The 18,223-nt window shown below is 43.3% G+C and overlaps 1 protein-coding gene across 3 annotated transcripts; it reads right to left on the bottom strand.

Annotated features, from left to right (window-relative positions):
* Positions 1–31: 31 nt before the first annotated feature.
* Positions 32–18,114, bottom strand: cracd (capping protein inhibiting regulator of actin dynamics). Of its 3 annotated transcripts, XM_029429997.1 has the most exons (10): positions 16,891–18,114; positions 11,195–11,320; positions 6,192–6,360; positions 5,608–5,740; positions 5,363–5,518; positions 4,317–4,535; positions 1,948–4,201; positions 1,236–1,426; positions 976–1,138; positions 32–463 (listed from the first exon to the last, which is right to left on the bottom strand). In XM_029429997.1, the coding sequence occupies exons 2-10, from the start codon at positions 11,253–11,255 to the stop codon at positions 303–305; spliced, it is 3,507 nt and encodes a 1,168-aa protein (XP_029285857.1). In that variant the 5' UTR covers positions 11,256–11,320; positions 16,891–18,114; the 3' UTR covers positions 32–302. The 3 variants fall into 3 exon arrangements, with proteins under 3 accessions (XP_029285857.1, XP_029285858.1, XP_029285859.1); XM_029429998.1 differs by lacking the exon at positions 11,195–11,320; XM_029429999.1 differs by lacking the exons at positions 11,195–11,320; positions 16,891–18,114 and adding an exon at positions 13,931–14,741.
* Between the last annotated feature and the right edge of the window lie 109 nt (positions 18,115–18,223).

Raw genomic sequence — 18,223 nt, 5'->3', positions numbered from 1 at the left:
TACTTTGTGTTTGTATACAGTATGTGCATGCGCGCAACAATTGTTTACATATATCTGTGCGATTGTATTGGAATATTTGAATGTGAAGCGCACTTTAACATGATAATAGTACCAGCCAGTGTGTGTTTGTGTGTGTGGGGGGGGGGTTACGAGGTGATGGAGGGCTTTACTTGTTTCACAGTTCAGGAGGGTTTTCGTGGTGAGTCTTTGGGAGGGAAGGAACAGGTGATGGTGACTCTCAAGGTGCTTCAGAGTCCGTGGGCAGTGTGCAGTCTCAATGCAGGCCAGAGCCCAGCGTGAAGTTATTTGATGATCTGAGGACAGTCGCTCCAGGCTTTGGCCTTTCGCTTGGCCAGGGCCAGCCACGCCGGCTCTGTGGACACCTGCGGAGAGTCACTGGAGGGGAAGCGCTTTGACACCTCCTTGACAGCAGGTGGCGACGGTGTAGAGTCTGCAATCTCAACTGACACAACAAATCAAGAACAAAAATAAGTTGCAAATCTATTCGTTATGAAACATTTAGCTGCAGCTGTTTATCTTCATTATCAGTTAGTGATCTTTTTAATATATAGATGGTTTTAAAACATCAGAAACCTTTGAAAAATGCCCTTTACCATTTTCTACAGCCCAAGAATAATGACCAATTAATTGTTTATCAAAATAGTCATTGATTCATTTTCTGTCAATTGACGAAATGTTTAATTGACTCATTGTTGCAGCTCTATCCTAATGTGAAATATATTCTGTATTAATGTTTATATTGTTAATGTATAGTAAATTAATAATCCCAGTGGGAAATGTTGCACAGACCAAACAATAACAAGAAAACTAAAAAAAAGCAGCTCATTCTCACATTTCAGAATTATTATTTTATTTTTTTGCCATTTTCACTTAATAAATTAAGATCACTCACTCACTGAAATAATCATTTCCGCATGTTATGTCTTATTATTTATTAAACGTGCACGTCCGTACCAGTGACAGAGCTAGGTAAAGTGTTGGCTTTTTTCAGGTGTTCTCGACGCTCAAACCGTCCCAGGAGGCTGTCGGGTCTCTTGGGCTCCTCCGGTGTCTGAGGTTTAGAAGAAGGACTGGTGCTGCCGCTTCCCCTGCTCTCCGTGGGGCTCACCAGCGTAACCTGCACAAAAGAGGAGTGATTGTATAAGAGGAAGATTATGTGACTGTCAAAAATAATTTTACAAAGTGTGTAAAAGAGACCATCTGGGGGCACATACACTGTCTCTATCTTTAGATTGTTTCTCAGCCAGTTTGGCCTCTCTGTGGCTGCGGCGGTCGTCTCTGCTCTGCTGCTGCTCCCTGAAGCCTTTCTGCTTCTGCAGAGCCAGCGTGATCCACAAGGGCCCAGTCTCCTTCTCCTGGACCTTCGCACTGTCCAGTGAGTGCCTGCTCTGTAGCGATGGTTTTTCTGCAACAGAACACAAGCGTATTGATATATTACTCGTGCAAACCATTAGCTCTACAAAAAAAACCCATTTGTAATTTAACAAAAGCTAAAGCACTAAAATATTAAATGTTGCTGTAAGTACTTACGGCAACTTATTTACCGTACAGACATTAGAGTAGTATCGATCCTCTTATCTAGATCTGCAACGATTTATCTCAACAGATAAATAATAAGCAACTATTTTGCGATTGAGTCATTTTTCAAGCAAAAAATGGCATAAAAAGCTGTTTTCAGCCTCTCCAATGTGGAGATTTCCTGCTTTTATCAGTTTTATATCATATCAAACAGAATATATTTGAGTTTTGAACTCGCAAAGCAAGCAAAGAAAATAATTGGCAGAATAATCCATAATGAAAATAATTGTTCATTTGTAAAAATAAACATATTACCCAAAATATCAAACTCTTCTTTTAAGCCAAGCAGATGCTATATGTTGGAGTATTGGCACTAACAGCTTAGTGCTTGATCAAAGCAACGCTGACCTTTCTTGATGAGCTCCGTCTTCCTGTCCGTCTTCTCTCTCCAGGGGATGTTGATGGAGGGGAAGAAGGATCTCTTCTCCTTCGGCTCCTCTTCTTGCACCTGGCTGCTCCGGTGTAACTGGGCCACCGCTGAATGTTCCTCACTCCTGTTCTTCTGCTCCTGGCTGGATGACTCTGCGGCCCCCGTCCTCTGGATCACGGCATCGCTGGGAGGCCCGTGGACCTCTTTAGGTAGCGGCGATGGGGGAGGTGTGGGAACTGCTCCACTAGGTTTGGGTGATGTGGTTGGTCTTCGGTAGAGCGGGGGCTTGGAAAGCACTTTCTCACTTTCGCTGTGTGCTGTCGGGCTGGTAGACTTACCCGGTTTAGCCCGAGGGACGGCGGGGGAGGCAGATGCATGTAAGTACTTGCCGGCCGCGCCTTCTGTCTGAGGCGATGATGGGCTTGTGGATTTGTCAGAAAAGACAGAGGAAGCATCAGAGTCGGGCTCAATGGGGGTGAGAGGTGAAGGGACGCCGTCAAAGCTGTCCCCAGCACTGTATCGCTTCTTCCTTTTCTCAGTGGACTGTTCGCTGTGAAAGCGGAGGGAGAAGTTGGTCCTCCTCAGCTTTATGCCAAAAGGCGAGGGATTGTCATTGTCACCGTCCTGGCCTCGCTCCTCTCCCTCCTCATCTCTACTTTCAATCACCCCCGTATCACTCTGAGCCCTGCACTTCATCTCTGCCCCCTCAGGTCTGCCTCCAGGGCTGGGAACCAGGAAAGAGGGGAGGTCTTTGGCAAACATACATTCCTCTGACCCTCTTTCTACGATCCGGACAGTTTTACTCGTTCTGTTCTGAGGTTTAGTGGTTGGAGCTGGGGAGGTTGCGGTGGGGCTGTCTGACGGAGTGGTTTCCTCTCCCGCTTCCTTGTCATCTGCACTGAACACCTCAGAGTTTCTGTTTGAATCTCCAAACTTCTTCTTCGCAGGGGTGATGGAGAACTTGGCGCTAGCAGACATGGTCTTCCTGAGGTTCGTGTGGGAGAACGCAGGCGGGTCTTCACTGCTGGGCTGAGGCTGGTTCTTGCTTGGCTCTGGGTACTCGTCGTATTTCCCCTCCTCTACCCCCTTGAATATCTTTGATCTGATGCTCGCCCACTCTGCCAGGACGCACTGGTCTGGAGAGAGCGAGGACTCGTTGAGGGATTTGGTTTTGCCAGACTTGCGGTCCGGTGAAGTCTTGCTCTTGGTCGGCGGTGTTCCCTGGGCCTTTCTATCCTCTCCCAAACCCAGCAGAGACTTGCAGGCGGTGTCTTTGATCTGGTCTAAATTGACGGCTGTCCCACAGAGCTGTGCGCCCGTCACTAAGATGGCTGTGTGGGGGACATATGGAGACGTTGGCAGGTTGGGGGATTCTGGTCCTTCAGAGGAGGAAGACTTTGCGCTGTCTCTTTGCTCAGCTACAGCACCGCTCTGGTGGCTGGAGGCCGGCGTAACAGGCGTCAGGTTGACCTTCTGGAACAAAATCTGTTTTTCTACAGAGGAAACTTTGAAAGAGAAAGGCCTCTGTCTCTCCTCCATCTCCCTCCAGCGCAGCTCCTCGGCCCTCCTCTGCTCCTCCTCTTCCTTCCTCATCCTCTCTGATTCTATTTCTTTCTTTTCTTCAATCTCCTGCAACCTCAGCTTCTCCATTTTTTCCTTTTTCTTTCTTTCCTCTTCCTCCTTTCTTAGCTTTCTCTTCTTCTTGGCCTCAAGCTCCTGCTGCCTCCTCGCTTCCTCCTCCTCTTTCCTCCTCTGCTCCTCCAGTCGTCTCCTCTCCTCCTCCTCCTCCTCCCGCTGTCGGCGCTCCCGTTCCTCTTGTATCCTCCTTTCCTCCTCCATCTCCCTCCGCATCCGCTCTTCCTCCTCTCGCCGCCTCCTTTCCTCTTCCACTCTGATCACTCTCTCCTCTTCCTCCCTCCTCCTTCTCTCAGCCTCTTCTCTAAGCCTTTGTTCTTCCTCCTCCTGCTGTTTACGACACCTCTCCTCCTCTAGTTCACGCAGCCTCAGCTCCTCTGCTGCTCTCTTCCTCTTCTCCTCCTCCTCCTGCTGCTTGAGCCTCTGTTCCTCCAGCCCCCTCATCTTCCTCGTCCCCTGTCTCTCCTCCTCATGGAGTCTCTGTTTCTTGAAGCTCTCTTGGGACTCGACAGATGCTCTGCGCTGGTCGTCTGTGGAGACACCTGCCGCCTCGAGGTCCTCTTGCACCACACCAGGAATAGATACCTCTTGGAGATCCTGAGAATGTGAAAATATGTTTAGCTCCTATTTTTTTAAACACAAAGGGTGGGAAATAAAATCTACAACATGCTAAGACCGATTTGAGGTGACTCAAAGGTAGACTTTGTCTCACCTGTGTAAACCGCCGGTGTTTGCGGGAAATCCTCTGGTTTTTAGGTTTGACTGACAGTTTATGCTTGGCAGCGGTGTTGTCTAAGCGAGGAACAGACTGTGGAACAGAATCCAGATTGATGGACTCGATAGTACCAGTGGGCGGAAGAACTCGTCTGGACCTCGGTGACTTCACTGGGGTGGTGCTGTGTGGTCCGGCTTGTTGAGCCCCCTGGACCTGCTTTTGTGACAATAACAGAGCGTTTATTGAAAACTGTAAACACCATACCTTAAAGAGTGCTCCACCTAACACAGTCAGACTCACGATGGACGGTAAAAGAAAAGGATCAAAATGGATTCGACAGAAGCAAAGATATTGTCCTTTGTTTCCCTTGCTGACAGTTCAGTTGGAGATTTAGGTGAATTATGCTAGTAGCGGCTAATGTAGCCTCAAGCAGAGATGAGGAGGCTACAGAGGTCTGGTAAACTCCTCCAGATTTATTTCATTTTCAAACTTCTAGTCTTCAGACGATGACTCAAGTATACGACTACGTATTAGGGCCATTGTAGGTAAAAAAAAAAAAAAAAAACAATACCCTCCTTCGGTATATCCAAGAAAAAACTCACTTTCCAAAATTAAAGTTGTACATTTGCGAGAAGAAACTCAGAAATTCTCTGAGATTAAAAACACAAATCTATGAGGTTGGATCAACCTCATCACGACCCAAATGCTGCAGTTTGCCGTGTATTTATTTTGCAGGGGATGACCTAATCAAATAGGACTTTGCGATCGGATTCAGCAATAAGGAAATACTCGTGAGTTTTTTGCTCGTAAATTTGCAACCTTAATAACAGAGGTTTTTCTCTACATATGCCCTCCATCCCCCGGCTTTGTAATTACTATGTATTTACCTACAATGGCTCACTTTTGTGCAGCTCCCTATGGAGCCCCAAAAGGCTTTATAAAACATTTTAAACCTATGCAATAGTACGGTGTGTAAAATTGGTGGAGTTCTCCTTTAAAAATGGATCCAAACTGTAATAAGAATGCGTTAATAGGTTTTTTACCTTTGGCTCTGTGCTTGCTGGCTCGACTTCTACCTGGGCCAGAACCTTCAGAGGACTCCGGGGAACCTCTTCCTCATCTGAACTTCCCTCATCTCCTTCACTTTTCCTCAGAGAAGGAGGCCTCTGGCCAAACTTTATACCTTGTGCTATCTGCTTCTGTTTGACCGACAGAAAAGGAAACACGTTATTTACGTAGACAGAAAATAACTGTTCAAATGAGTGCACACCACTGCACCTACACCCACCTGCAGATTCCGAACTTTATCCGAGACGTTTTCCTGGGACATGCTGTGATCTAGAACGGGCTCGGGCGCCGGATCCTCTGGGATAAAGATGCTGTCGTGTGAGAGGGCTCGTGATCCGATGGGATTCAACTCCCTGCAGAAGAAAAGGAACGTCTTCAGAGTTACAGTGTGTGCTTACTGCCAGTTATTCATTCATTTATCATGAGCGGGCTTCTCCGTAAATCATTTTTACACAAATGAATGACCTCTTTACACACCAGCAGTTACAGCACATCAACTAAAGGCTGAAATCATGTTAAGCCTTTCAGAAGTTGTGTTGGTAACGAGCCTCACCCTTTTCTCTATAGATAGTGCGCAACCACAACTTGCAGAATGTGAAAGACACTTTCATGTTTCTGAAAGTGAGAGAAATCTGATAAGAAACCAAAGTTGCTCAATATGTCTGGATAAAAGGCGACAATACATTCACAAACTTCCTGAATGGGCCCTGCAGCTTTTAAGAGCACTAATAAAATGACAAAAGGGCAAGTTCAGTTTCCTTATGTATAACTTATTACAAAATGTAACTTAATCTGTGTAGTTACCTCAGATTTTGATTGGACTCCTCATCGTCAGATACAACTCCATTGCACACTTCCCCAGTAGAAAGACTCGCCTTTAGCTCTGCTCCATCAAGGCCCCCTTTCACCTCCCTCTTCTTCTTCTTCCCAAAGAGTCGTCTGAAGGGCTGGAATTTGCCCTGACGCTTTCTCTCTGTTGGCAAAAAGAAAATAGATGACAACCACAGCTACATGCAATCAGATCATCAATCTTTATATCTCGCTGTCGGGCGAGGTAACGAGCAGGGCGCTGCATATGGCCGTGCTTTTGAATGCACGTGTGTAGATTGATTTTATTAAATGGAAATGAATCAAAATAGCAGATGAAATGAGAAGAAAACCTTGGCTCTTTGGTTCATACTTACTCGCATTTTAAAAAGGAAGTGGGAAAGATAAACTACACGCAGAAAAAGGGAGCACGCACACAACAATGGTGAACAAATCCCTGAATTACTGACTGTAAAGCAAATCCATGATTGGTCCTGACAGAAAGGAAAGCAGTGAAAACCCACGAGGACTTCCAGGCTCTAAGAAGTTAATGTCAAATGTGTGACCTTTACTACATTTGACCTCATTCACTTCAATAGATAACAGCTCTCCAAGAGATAAAAGTGTGCTATGACTTTCATTATTACTTAATTACACATCTCACTACTAATCACTCAGGTGCAATGTGCTACCATATATAAAAACGTGTTCCGACCTACGTGATAAAACCGAGCAGTTGGTAATAAAATCCTGTGCTGGTTCATAAGGAAATAACTTATGGACTTTTACTTGATATTTTTACTTCCTCCTCCTCTTTCCTGCCACAAAGTCATAAACTCTTACACATAAGCTAAACTTTCCCATGTGTAAAAGGGGAAAAACATCGCTCTGGTCTCTCCTCAGGATTCCAAAGATGAGATTTTGTTTACATGATGTCATTTGAAAAATGTAAACAGATATCTTTTAGCTCAAATAAATAGAGCGCGTCTCAGCATTGCTTTGTGTGGCTACGCATGTCCGGCTGTGTGTTTTGTTTTTGTCTCTGTGTACTTGTGGAGGTCCACTGCATGAACTAAGCGGTTGAGGTTACAGAGCTCCACAGCTACTCTACACCGCTGTGCAGACAGGCGTTCTCAGGGCTCTGTGGGTATCCCTTTCAGAGCTATAAGTAGCAACTGGTGTGGGATTTCACTTTGCATGCTGCTCACTGTACCAGAGGCATCATGGGAAATGATACAGTAAACTAATTTCCCCACGTAGATCCTCGACTCTTTCATTTTTGCGTGGGAGAGTTTAAGTGCTTTGTGTGTATTTATGTACGGACTAAGATGTAAAAAATAAGGAGAATGTGGGAAGTATTCGTTATGATTCTATAGTTGTACTGCTTTATGTAAACAGACAATGTGCAAGATTAACTAAGAGTGAATGTGACTCATGAAAATCACAAACAAATAGAAATCTATCGTCTCTACCAAAGATCGGTATCAGCTCATAAAGTGTGCGATAATGTCACACAGACACCCTGCATCTCCACAAGCCAACCGTTATGACCGGGACAAATACAGATGATTTTGCATATATTTTAATAAGCATACGATTAAATATCTTCCCAAATAACAGAATAAACACATACTCTTACATGATTGTGTGTGTTTATTATGTTATTAATAATATCCTCAAATCCATTCATTTATCTATCTGTTTAGTCTGCTTGCTTTTGGTATCACTTTATACATTAATTTCTCTGTTTTTATGTTATAATAAAAACAATTGAACTGCTAAGTCTGTTACTTCTTCATCCTTAATTTCTCTCATTGGTTTGTGTTTTATGTCTGTATTGTATGTCATTGTTCAGGACCCCAGGAAGACTAAAGGAACACACATGTGCTTCTAATGGGGATCCTCAAATAAACAATTAAAAGAAAATCTAATTTTATCTGAAAGGTTTATTAGATTTTTATTCCCCAAATGGCACCACTAACTTAAGAACCCTTCTCTCCAGCTGTACTTATGTCATGTACTTATATGTCTTTTACTCCCATCCTCCTTTTTTATCTGTCAATTTGGGAAGTACGCTTCATTTGCTACGGTATTTTTGGACAGATCCAGGCTAGTCGTTCCTCGTTTCTTGTCTAAGCTAACAGATGGCCAACGGTAAACGTCATATTGTTACCTTCTCATCTAACTCTCGACAAGAAAGCAAATAAAGGCATATCCCAAATTGTCCAACAATTTCTTGAAGAACCGCTTATGTGGTTGGAGCAACACTTTAGCCGTTGTGGTTACAAGGAAGGTTGCAGTCAACGATTGATTTCATCGCCGATTGATTCTTCTCATAATTAATCGATTAGACGTTTGCTCTAAAACGATGACGAAATGTTTCCAACAGTTACATTATTTATTGGAATCTCTCAGGGTGGTAGTTCTGAGGTAAATTACAGAGCGACTATAAAACGTCACGTTCAATTTTTAATCTTTGCCTTGTTTATTTTATATATATATATTTCAATTGAGAATTGTGTGAGCACTGATGGAATTGATGAAGAAAGAGAGGGTCTGACGGGTATTAAGCCCGAGTGCGACCCACTCTTTTTTCCTCCGTCTCAGTGCAGTGAAGGATATTCTGGTGGGACCCAGATGTTCCGTTTCCCTGCAGAATGCTATTCCTGCATCAGTGCCAATGTTTCTACTCTGATACGAAGCCCATAATGCACTGCCGTTGGCATGCTCACACACTCATGCGTGAAACAAGAAAGGACAATTTGTTTCTGCAGCGTAGACGACTCAGTGGCAGCACTCTACAGAGCAGGACCCAACCGAACGCTGGGGGTTAACGCTCGCTTCTTGTGAGCTTATGGCGGAGAGGAAGGTGTTGATCTGCTTTCCAATTGTACTTTTTCTACAAACAAAAGATGCAAAGCACACAATGCCACAGCTCAATGTTCTAATACAATAATAACAACATAGCCAGCTAAATAAATTGCAGGATGTTGTAGAGTAAATGAATGGATTTCCTTTAGTTTGAAATCTTGGGAAATACACTCGTTTGGCTTTCTAGCAGAGAGTTAGATGAGAAGATAAACCCGTCTACCACATCTGTCTTCAAGATATGAAACTACTGCCAGCAGCCTGTTAGCTTAGATTAGCATAAAGACTGAAAACAGGGAGAAACAAGCTAGTCTGGCTAAAATCTGCCTGATTAATCCTTATCCTTGTGACATTATTATATTATTTGTGTTGTGTTTCTATTTCTTTACACCACTCATCAAATGATGTCTTAAAACGGAATGAAGGCATCAAACAAAAGCAAGTAAAGAGCAGATCAGAGAAGTCAGCAACACAGCACACCACTCGCATGTAGAGGCTCAAGTCCAACCCGTCACCACACCATGCAGTTCTTAAAGAGACATTGAAACAAACCACATTAAACAGACACTAACAGGAGGTCACTTCACTCTCATGATTTGATCACTGAATCTGCTTTGATACAATGTCTCTTTAAGACGTCTCTAAGAGCACTCATTTTTCCTATTTACCTGGGACTTTGGATTCGGTTACCTCTAAAAGCATGTCATGCCTAGTTTCCGTGGCGTCCGTTGCCATGGTCACTGCACACCTTGGCTGTGGTCAGAGAAGAAGGAAGTGAGCATGTGGATGCTGTTATCGCCTTTACTGCAGGAGGGTAAGAGGAGCAAGTGTGAGCGTTTAATCGAGGGAAAAGAGAGGAGAGACACACGAGAGATCAGGACGGGGCACTTAGTATTTACAGTGCTAGAGCAGAGCTGCAGTTGGACTTCATGTCTTTTGTTTTGCTCTCCATCCCCTGTAGCATTACTATTAAAAAGCTCTGCTTTTTTTTAAACTCTTGCAGAAGGGCTTTTGGTTTGTCTTGGGCAAGATAAAGCAAAATGAGCCCTCTGAGGCCGCTCTGTTGTAGCTTGTTGTCAGCTGTACATCTGAAATGACAACAAACAGCTAAGGTACAGAAAGTGCCGAAATTACACATAAAAAAAAGACTAACAGCACCTGAGTTGAACATGTTCACTTCCAGCAGGATAACCCTTTGCTACGGCTACGGATAAGAGATCCACAGCAGAAATAATCAATCAAACCACCTTTTTATTTGCATTTCATAAACCGACAGGAACCAACAAACCACAGATTGCCTCCTCAAACACCCGTCTGCAGCACGTTGGCCGAGCCAGAGGTTTTCTGATGCACAGCGGGAAATGTGTGTTGTGTGAAACCGCAAGGCCGGCAGCGGCAGTACAAAACCAGTGAGCGTGAGACAGTACTGAGAGAGACGGAGAGAGGCCCGCTGTCTCCAGTGGGATCAGCATGCTGTGGGCTTCCTTCCTAAGGGTGTCAGAGCCGGACAGACTCTCTCAGAAATGTCTCGCTCCAAAATAGGCTCTTTGTCCTGCCAGCGTAGAACAAGGAGCGAACAAGCATGTTTGGTAGTTGGGGTGTGTGAACACAGACAGTGTGTGATTGTGTCTGCTGGTGTGAAGAGAGATATTGTGGATTCTTGTTTTGTTTGTCTGATTATTTACATGTGTTGACTGGGCTCGGCTGCAAGGCCTAATGTTGAGAAAGTATCTGTGTGCTAGGAAGCCAGTGTGTGACATGTTTTGTTGTTGTACTAGTGCGTGTTTGCAGTCCTATTGCTGCAGCGGACAGACTTTGGGAGAAGCTAGAGATGGGATGAGAAAAGCACGAGGTGCAGCCATGTGCTCTACAGAAGCAGAGAGATGCCTTTGACAAGGATACAGCTGCATCATAGTATGGCGGCGGCATTACACGATGCTGTGTCTCAGCGCTCTCGAAACGACCCGACAGCTCAACATCATTTCGATGGCGACACAGCTCTGCACCAGACAACTACCAAAGTCCAAAGGCATGGCTTAGTGTTGTAGCGGCTAAGTGCCATAACCTCACAGCACAAGTAGCTTGCTGACAAAGCAGACAGACGAACGTGGCGGAGCCGTGTAACAGTTTACCTATTTCAGCTGCACAGCTCGAGATGGCTGCGCACCACTGCAGTAAAACCTTAGGGAACATCGATCTGCCCTTTTGCACAAAGCTCGTTTTACCCAGATGAGCGTCGCCGCTGTCCACCGCTGTTGCTTTGGGAGAAAACGGTGAAATAAATACAGAACAGAGACAGTTTTGGTTTGTTAGGTCTGTTAGCATCAGGTGCACTCACAGTGGGAAACATGAGCATGGCATGAGGGGTGACATGGGAAGGGGTTGGATGAGGAAGCACTTCTAAACAGAACATCTATCATGTATATCCGAACGATCGGCGTTATCAACTTAGGGTTCACACTTCCATGACGTCTCATCAACATCAACTCTTCGTCTCAATCTCCAGCCTCTGGTTTTCATGGCAACATATTAGCAACAGCAGGTGCCAGAGGAGAGACACAACAACAAATCCTCATCACTACAAACAGACTGAAATAGTTCACTTGGCATACGTGCACGTGTTTCTCCTGATGTTTCAACAGCAGCTGTACTGAGCAGCACAAAAGCAAGAGTACTCGTTGTGTAAAAGTAAACGTGAGAAAGGGTTGGGCAAAATTACAAATGTGGAAATAAATAACAGGCGCGTGGTGATTAATCGTAATCTCAGCCCGTCACTACTGTGAGTAAAGGCAAGTCATGACATGGTGGTTTATAATGATCATTCCCACAGTAATCCTGTTTATGTCCGATCAAGAGTTTTTATTTTCTGAAGCATGAGGACAGGTTGGAAGGAAGGCAGCTGCTGTCCCTGGTAGGACATCACTGTGCATTGGCATCACCAGAATGTCCACCTTTAAGGAAGATTTAAATTGCCCAAATAAAAACTATTTGAGCAGAGAAATACGTCCTCTGCAAACAACGTCAAAATGCAATGTTTAAAGTTTTTAAAGGCAAAAAGCCAAAATAGTTTTGGGAAACAGTAAACACATATATAAAAAGGAAATACAATATGTGTATATACACAGTACATACTATATATGTATTGCATTTCATTTAGTGTTTTTTCTATGTTTTGCATTCAAATTTTCCACATATCTCCTACATGTTATGGTTTGCAAATTGAGACTAAAAACAATTAAGACCAGCAGTCTGATGGCCGCAGCAGCTGCAGCACAGATGTGTGTGTGGTGATTTTACAGCAGTCGAGAGTCATCAATGAATCCGCTGCTCATTACAGAAAGCTTTACTGGCATTCTTGCTGTAGTCGCAGCAAACTTTTGTTTTTAAGTTAACCTAAATGTATCATCTGGTTGCAAAGTGTTTATTCACATTATTTAGCATTATTATGTAATTGCTGCACATTTCTGTTTTGCTTTTGCATGTGCAGATGGAATCACCAAACTATCAACAGAGTGATGTTGAGCTGACAACAAAACTTGGTCCTTACTTAGACATCTATTATAAAGCACAACAGAGGCCCAACATATGTTCTTATTCGACCTCAAGGTCATGCAACTCTCAACTTCTTATACCTTCGTGCCGTACAAACTGTGCAGGGAACAAAGACACCAAACAAACGGGCAAAGCACCAAAAGCTAATGTTCAAGCAGCCACGAAAACAGAGCCCCGTGTGTGTCAGTGAACAAGTTCAGTTCAGCACGTCAGACCCAAACCTACGTCAGCTTCAATTAGAGCTGAGGAAAAGTGTAGTACCAAGATTAAAGCTGCCAGTGTGCTTCATCAGAAACGCCTTTCCTCCCACACTTCAGAATTGGGGGGCTATGATCCCACCATCGCTTTCCAAAACCGACATTCACACCAACTTCATGCCGTGATTGGCCACGCTGTGTGGAGGTGACAAAGTAAGTTGGGTTTGAACTTCTCTCTCTCAAGCTTTCTCTTTTTCACTCTTGACACAACCATTTCTTTAATGTCAAAAATCAAGGCCAACGCTATGAATGTCTTCCAGGAGAGATTATGCAAAAATACCACTGGCAAAGTAAAATGTTGACCTGCTGGTGGTGCTACAGGAAAAGTGAAGGGAGCACCAACTTCAGTAGGATTCAATTATTCAAATAGGAACATGTCTGTACACAATTTCATGGCAATCCATCCTGTAGTTGTTGAGATATTTCAGTCTGCACCAAAACAAACACTGGACTAACCATCATCGCCATCCATCGACCCTTCCCAGCATGGCTAAAAACCTGGTTAGAGATAACAAACAACAGTGGTAGCTATCAATGCAGTACTGGACAAAACACCACCCAGTCCAACAGGGCTGAAATAAACACTACATCTATGAATTATATAATGCTTTGTTTTTGTTCAGACATAATGCTCGAAGGTGTTCTTGGCATTTGTCCATCCTTTATATATCCACAGGGTGCATGTGGAGAAACAATGGATTTTAGACACGCAACATGTATCACATGACCGTGGTTATATTTTCCACATTAGTTAAGTGACAATACTCAAGTGTGCAAACAACAGAAAGGCCGTCTTCTCCTGCCTCAGAATCTCAAACACTGCGATATTAACAGTCGACATTAATGAAGAAATTCTGAAGTGCAGTAATATTTTTACACTTTGTTAAATCTCCCTGTACGATATGATCTGCTCAGGATTGTTTTTCGCACAGAGAGCCACACAATACACAAAGAATCAATGGCATCTATAGTTAAAGTCAATCTACAAACTGTGTCAGAGACCGTCACCTAACACTTCAACAGTTTTTTTTTACATTTTGTATAAGAATGCCTTCTTACCGTTGTGCAGGCGCTGTGTGCGAGGGTATCTATGAGTCGTTCCACCTGCCTGCTGTCACTGTGGATCTAGGGCATTACCTGGAGTCGGGTGTCAGATGCAGTGAGGGCTTTAGTTAGTGTGTGTGTGTGTGTGTGTGTGTGTGTGTGTGTGTGTGTGTGTGTGTGTGTGTGTGTGTGTGTGTGTGTGTGTGTGTGTGTGTGTGTGAGAGTGTGAGTGGGCGTGCTAGAGAGTGACGGGGTAAACATCCCTTGAAATTCTCATATCGATGAAAATTTGATTGTGGTTTTCTAAAAAGGCGCAGCCATATACTCTGGAATGAAAAGTGGTGACAGTGTGGGTTCATGATGCGTGTTGGAGTGGAGCACATGTACAGTCAGAGGGGAGGAGGTGTGTCAGCGAGGATTCGGGGTTGTGTGAGTGCTGAGCGAGGAGAGATGGGCGTTCTCCTGTGTCTGTTAGTTAGTGCTGCTGTGCTGAGGAGGCACAAAGTGACACTTTGTTTCCCTCGCCAGATAGCCAGTGCAGGAAGAACAGAGTGGCATTCATCATTTCCACTGGCTGATGCAGACAAAGGCTTTCATTGTGGTTTAACAGTAACCGTGTATGCACATGTGTGATTAGAATGCTTTGTAATGCAGTGCACCACAACTGCTTATTAATATTATGGTCATAAATGTATGTCATAGTCTAAAAGTGATTCCTTTTTTAAATTTTTTTTGATTTCTTTGGGTAAAAACAGCAGCTTAGTTCCCCGACTCTGTTCTCAACTCAATAAGATCTTCATTTTTTCTATATCAGTCTGATCTGAAATCATCTTGGCTATGTGCATCAGCATGGTGTTAATGTGTAATAAGGCCAGCTCCCCCACTCTTCAGTTTTGGCAGCTTCACACTGCAGTCTCAAAGGGATATGGTAATGATGGGGCTTCACCAACCTGGATGCTGCCTATATTACAGCAGCATAGCACTTCAAAGACAGACTGCATGCTCCTCTGACTGACTCTGTGCGGAAATAGAAATCCCCTAGTAAAAGCAGCACAAACATATGCTCTCACAAAGATATTCACTTCCACATGTATTCACACACACAGGATGACCAGAGAGTCTTAACTCCACTTCATGTATAGAGAGGCCATGAGCAATCATACACACATAACACAGCCTGCTGCATTTCCTTGTTATACACACACTGCATAATGTGTTATTAAGAGCAAGAATGCGCGTTATGCTATTTCAAAAGAGTTTATAATAACTTGCATCACACTGAATAATTAGGACAGACCTCATAAGAAATTGAGTGATAGCGTGTCACTACAGTTGTGTGCTTTAGGTGAGGACAGCTCTGGTATTAATACGAATATCTGTATAATAGAATATAAAATACTGTATATACTATTGATACCTGAGAAATACTGTTTTCACAAGAAGATTATTACATCTTAGATCTGAGCATTTACTTCACTCCATTTATCTAACAGCTTTAGCTTTCTTTGCAAAATACATATTTGCACGCAAAACATGCAGGTGATTGTACTAATGCATCACAAAAGGAGCACTTTTTGTACAAAGTACATTTTAGTGATAGGCTTGAAGTTCATTTTGAATGTTGGTCTTTCATTTTTAAACAAGCTGAGAGTTTCCATTCCTGTTTGTCAAATGTGCGGCTATGTGACTGCAAATCAATTGACATTTAAACGCACAGAAAATAATGAGTCAGGCTGTCTTTGTCTGCCTCATGGTGATTCAATCAAATCCAAAGTTGCAGCATTATCTGAGGTGAAAGGTTGTTAAATTACTAAAATGGATGCTGTCTGTCATTGCGAAAGCCTTTCCACAGATGTCTCTGAAAAAGTCTTGGTTAGTCATCGTTTGGGCTGATGATGACATGTTTAATGTTTACTGTGCAGCTCAGTGCATCTGAGAATCCAAAGCCTTCAGGTTGGATATGAAGCTGGACATTGCAGTACTTTATAAAACACTACTCTTGAATCAGTGACGTAGTCTTTACTATGAGAGCTCTTTCCTATTTCTTCTGCAAAACACAGAGCCGGATGGCACACATACAGCACAGCTGTGTCTTAATATGTCATCACTCAACCATCAGCCCATAACCCTACTACAGACAGCTCACAGATAATAGCTCAAATACCATATTCTTGCCTGGAAGGCAGCCAACCAAAAAAAAAAAAACAGACCAGTTTACTCAAACCAACACCATAAATCCAATACCAGCAGTTTATGAATTCATTTCTGGCAAACTGCCATCTATTCTCCCTGCCTCCATGTCTCAGCACCAGAGTACGCTGACGATGACAGTAATGCAGCATTGATTAAAAAGCCTTTAAACGACCCGTAGAAAAATAAATAGATAATATAATTTCTTCGCACATGTAGGGCCGCAGCATATGGCCTGTGCATGGTTTCTCCAGCTGACACAAATATCCAGACATGCCAAAGGCTGTATTGTGTATCGTTTGGAGAAAGCCATGTCTCGCTATGGTGAAAGACTACATCAACATAGACCTAAAGGCACGGATCAATACGTAACCGTTAATGGCAGATTAGTGGATGCTGCCGCACAGGGATTACAGTCTATTAATTGCAGAGTAAAAGACGCACGGAGAACAAAGAATCTGGCCTTTGCTTTTATCACATATTGACACAGATGAAATCCAAATAGCGTTAACATGGTGAGCATTATTTTATTTTTTAAACGCTTCATTCAAATTTGGCCTGTTGACATCGGCGTTTGCGCATTTCAAGTCGGATCAAATTGCAAGTCCCAGCCCATTTGCATCGTGCACACATACACACATCTGCGAAGGATGGAGAGGAAGATACGAGCGGGTCAATGCGAGATGAGGTGGGATACAGTGACAAGGTCATCAGCGTCGTGAAAATGGAAAACAATCAGCAAAACAGACAAAGAATATGGAAGAAAAGAGGAAAAATGCCACCACCTTTTTTTGAACGCGATTCCTCCTTCTGATCAGCGCTGAGGAAAAGCCCAGCTCCGGCAGCTCCGACCCTTTTGTGTTGCTGATGCTGCGGGTGCCCGACAGGGAGACTCACGCACAGTCAGTCCCGCACAGCTGCACGCGTGCGAGATGGAGATGGGAGGGTGTGGCTGCCAGAGAAAGGAGAGTGGTGGCGGCACATACAGTGCAGCGCCAACATATGAGCTCCCGTCACGATGCGAGCACGTTACTGTAACGTCAGCTCGTGCTTTTCGGAAGTAATTAAAGAAACGAGAAGCTGAATGGAAATGCCAAAACCGCCCGAAGGGGAAAAACACTGCGTTTCCCCGGTGTCAATCCTACTGGGATGCAGCCTATTGTGTCTGTGGTTTACTGTATAGTGACCTAATCGTACAACTGTATGCCTATTTTTAACCCTTCAGTTGTGCGTCTTAGTGTGTTTCGTGTGTATGATCTAGCTACATTGTTACAGCGGATGATATACTGTTTAACAACCCTCCAAAGGATGAAGGAGGATAGTAATTAAAACACAGACGCTGACACACATTGGTTGACCTGTCTAGGCTGGAACACCTCAGAGAGCACAATAAAAGTTCATTGAGGATCCCAGTGTAAAGATTGGTTTAAACTAACAATAATTACTGGAGAAGAATCTATTTTATTTCATCCTGTCTTAATAATACCTAGAGATATTAAAGCTGTAACAATTAGGCTAACCAGTTAACCAATCAACACAAAAATAACCTGCAACTATTTTATAACCTTTCGAGTCATTTTTCAAGCAAAAACCTATTCCAGTGTATGATTTGTGAGGCCTAGCTTTATTACTTTATATAATTGTAATTCTGACTACTGAACTGGTTTTGAACTTTTGGTCGAACAAAGCAAGACATTACAAGATGTTACCTTGAGTACCCAGAGTATTGTGATGGGCCTTTTCCCATATTGTCTGACATTTTATAGACCGAACGATTAATCAAGAAAATAGTAGGTAGATTAATTGAGGATGAATATGATCGTTAGTTGCTATAATCGTAGTAGTTATAGTCATTATTTAAAGATCTGAAACAGTTGTGTCAAACCTTTCAGCTCAAAGATCTGATTTAACTGGAGGATAATCTCAAAACCTTGTTTAGCTGCTAAATCTCAATGCATGAAGTGAGATGTATGTTTAACCCATTAGCCTTCACCTGTACTGCATGCAGGCATTATCATATATTTGCCCTTTTAAATCTGAGAAGACCATTTTAACACAAGATTTAGATTGTTAATTAAATAAAATAATGCACTGTATGCACCAGGGGGGTTTTATTTT

The sequence above is a fragment of the Cottoperca gobio genome, chromosome 4 (assembly GCF_900634415.1).
Source record: "Cottoperca gobio chromosome 4, fCotGob3.1, whole genome shotgun sequence".
NCBI classification, from domain to species: Eukaryota; Metazoa; Chordata; class Actinopteri; order Perciformes; family Bovichtidae; genus Cottoperca; species Cottoperca gobio.
The sequence above is the reverse complement of the archived record's forward strand: the minus strand, read 5'-3'. Positions and strand labels throughout refer to the sequence as shown.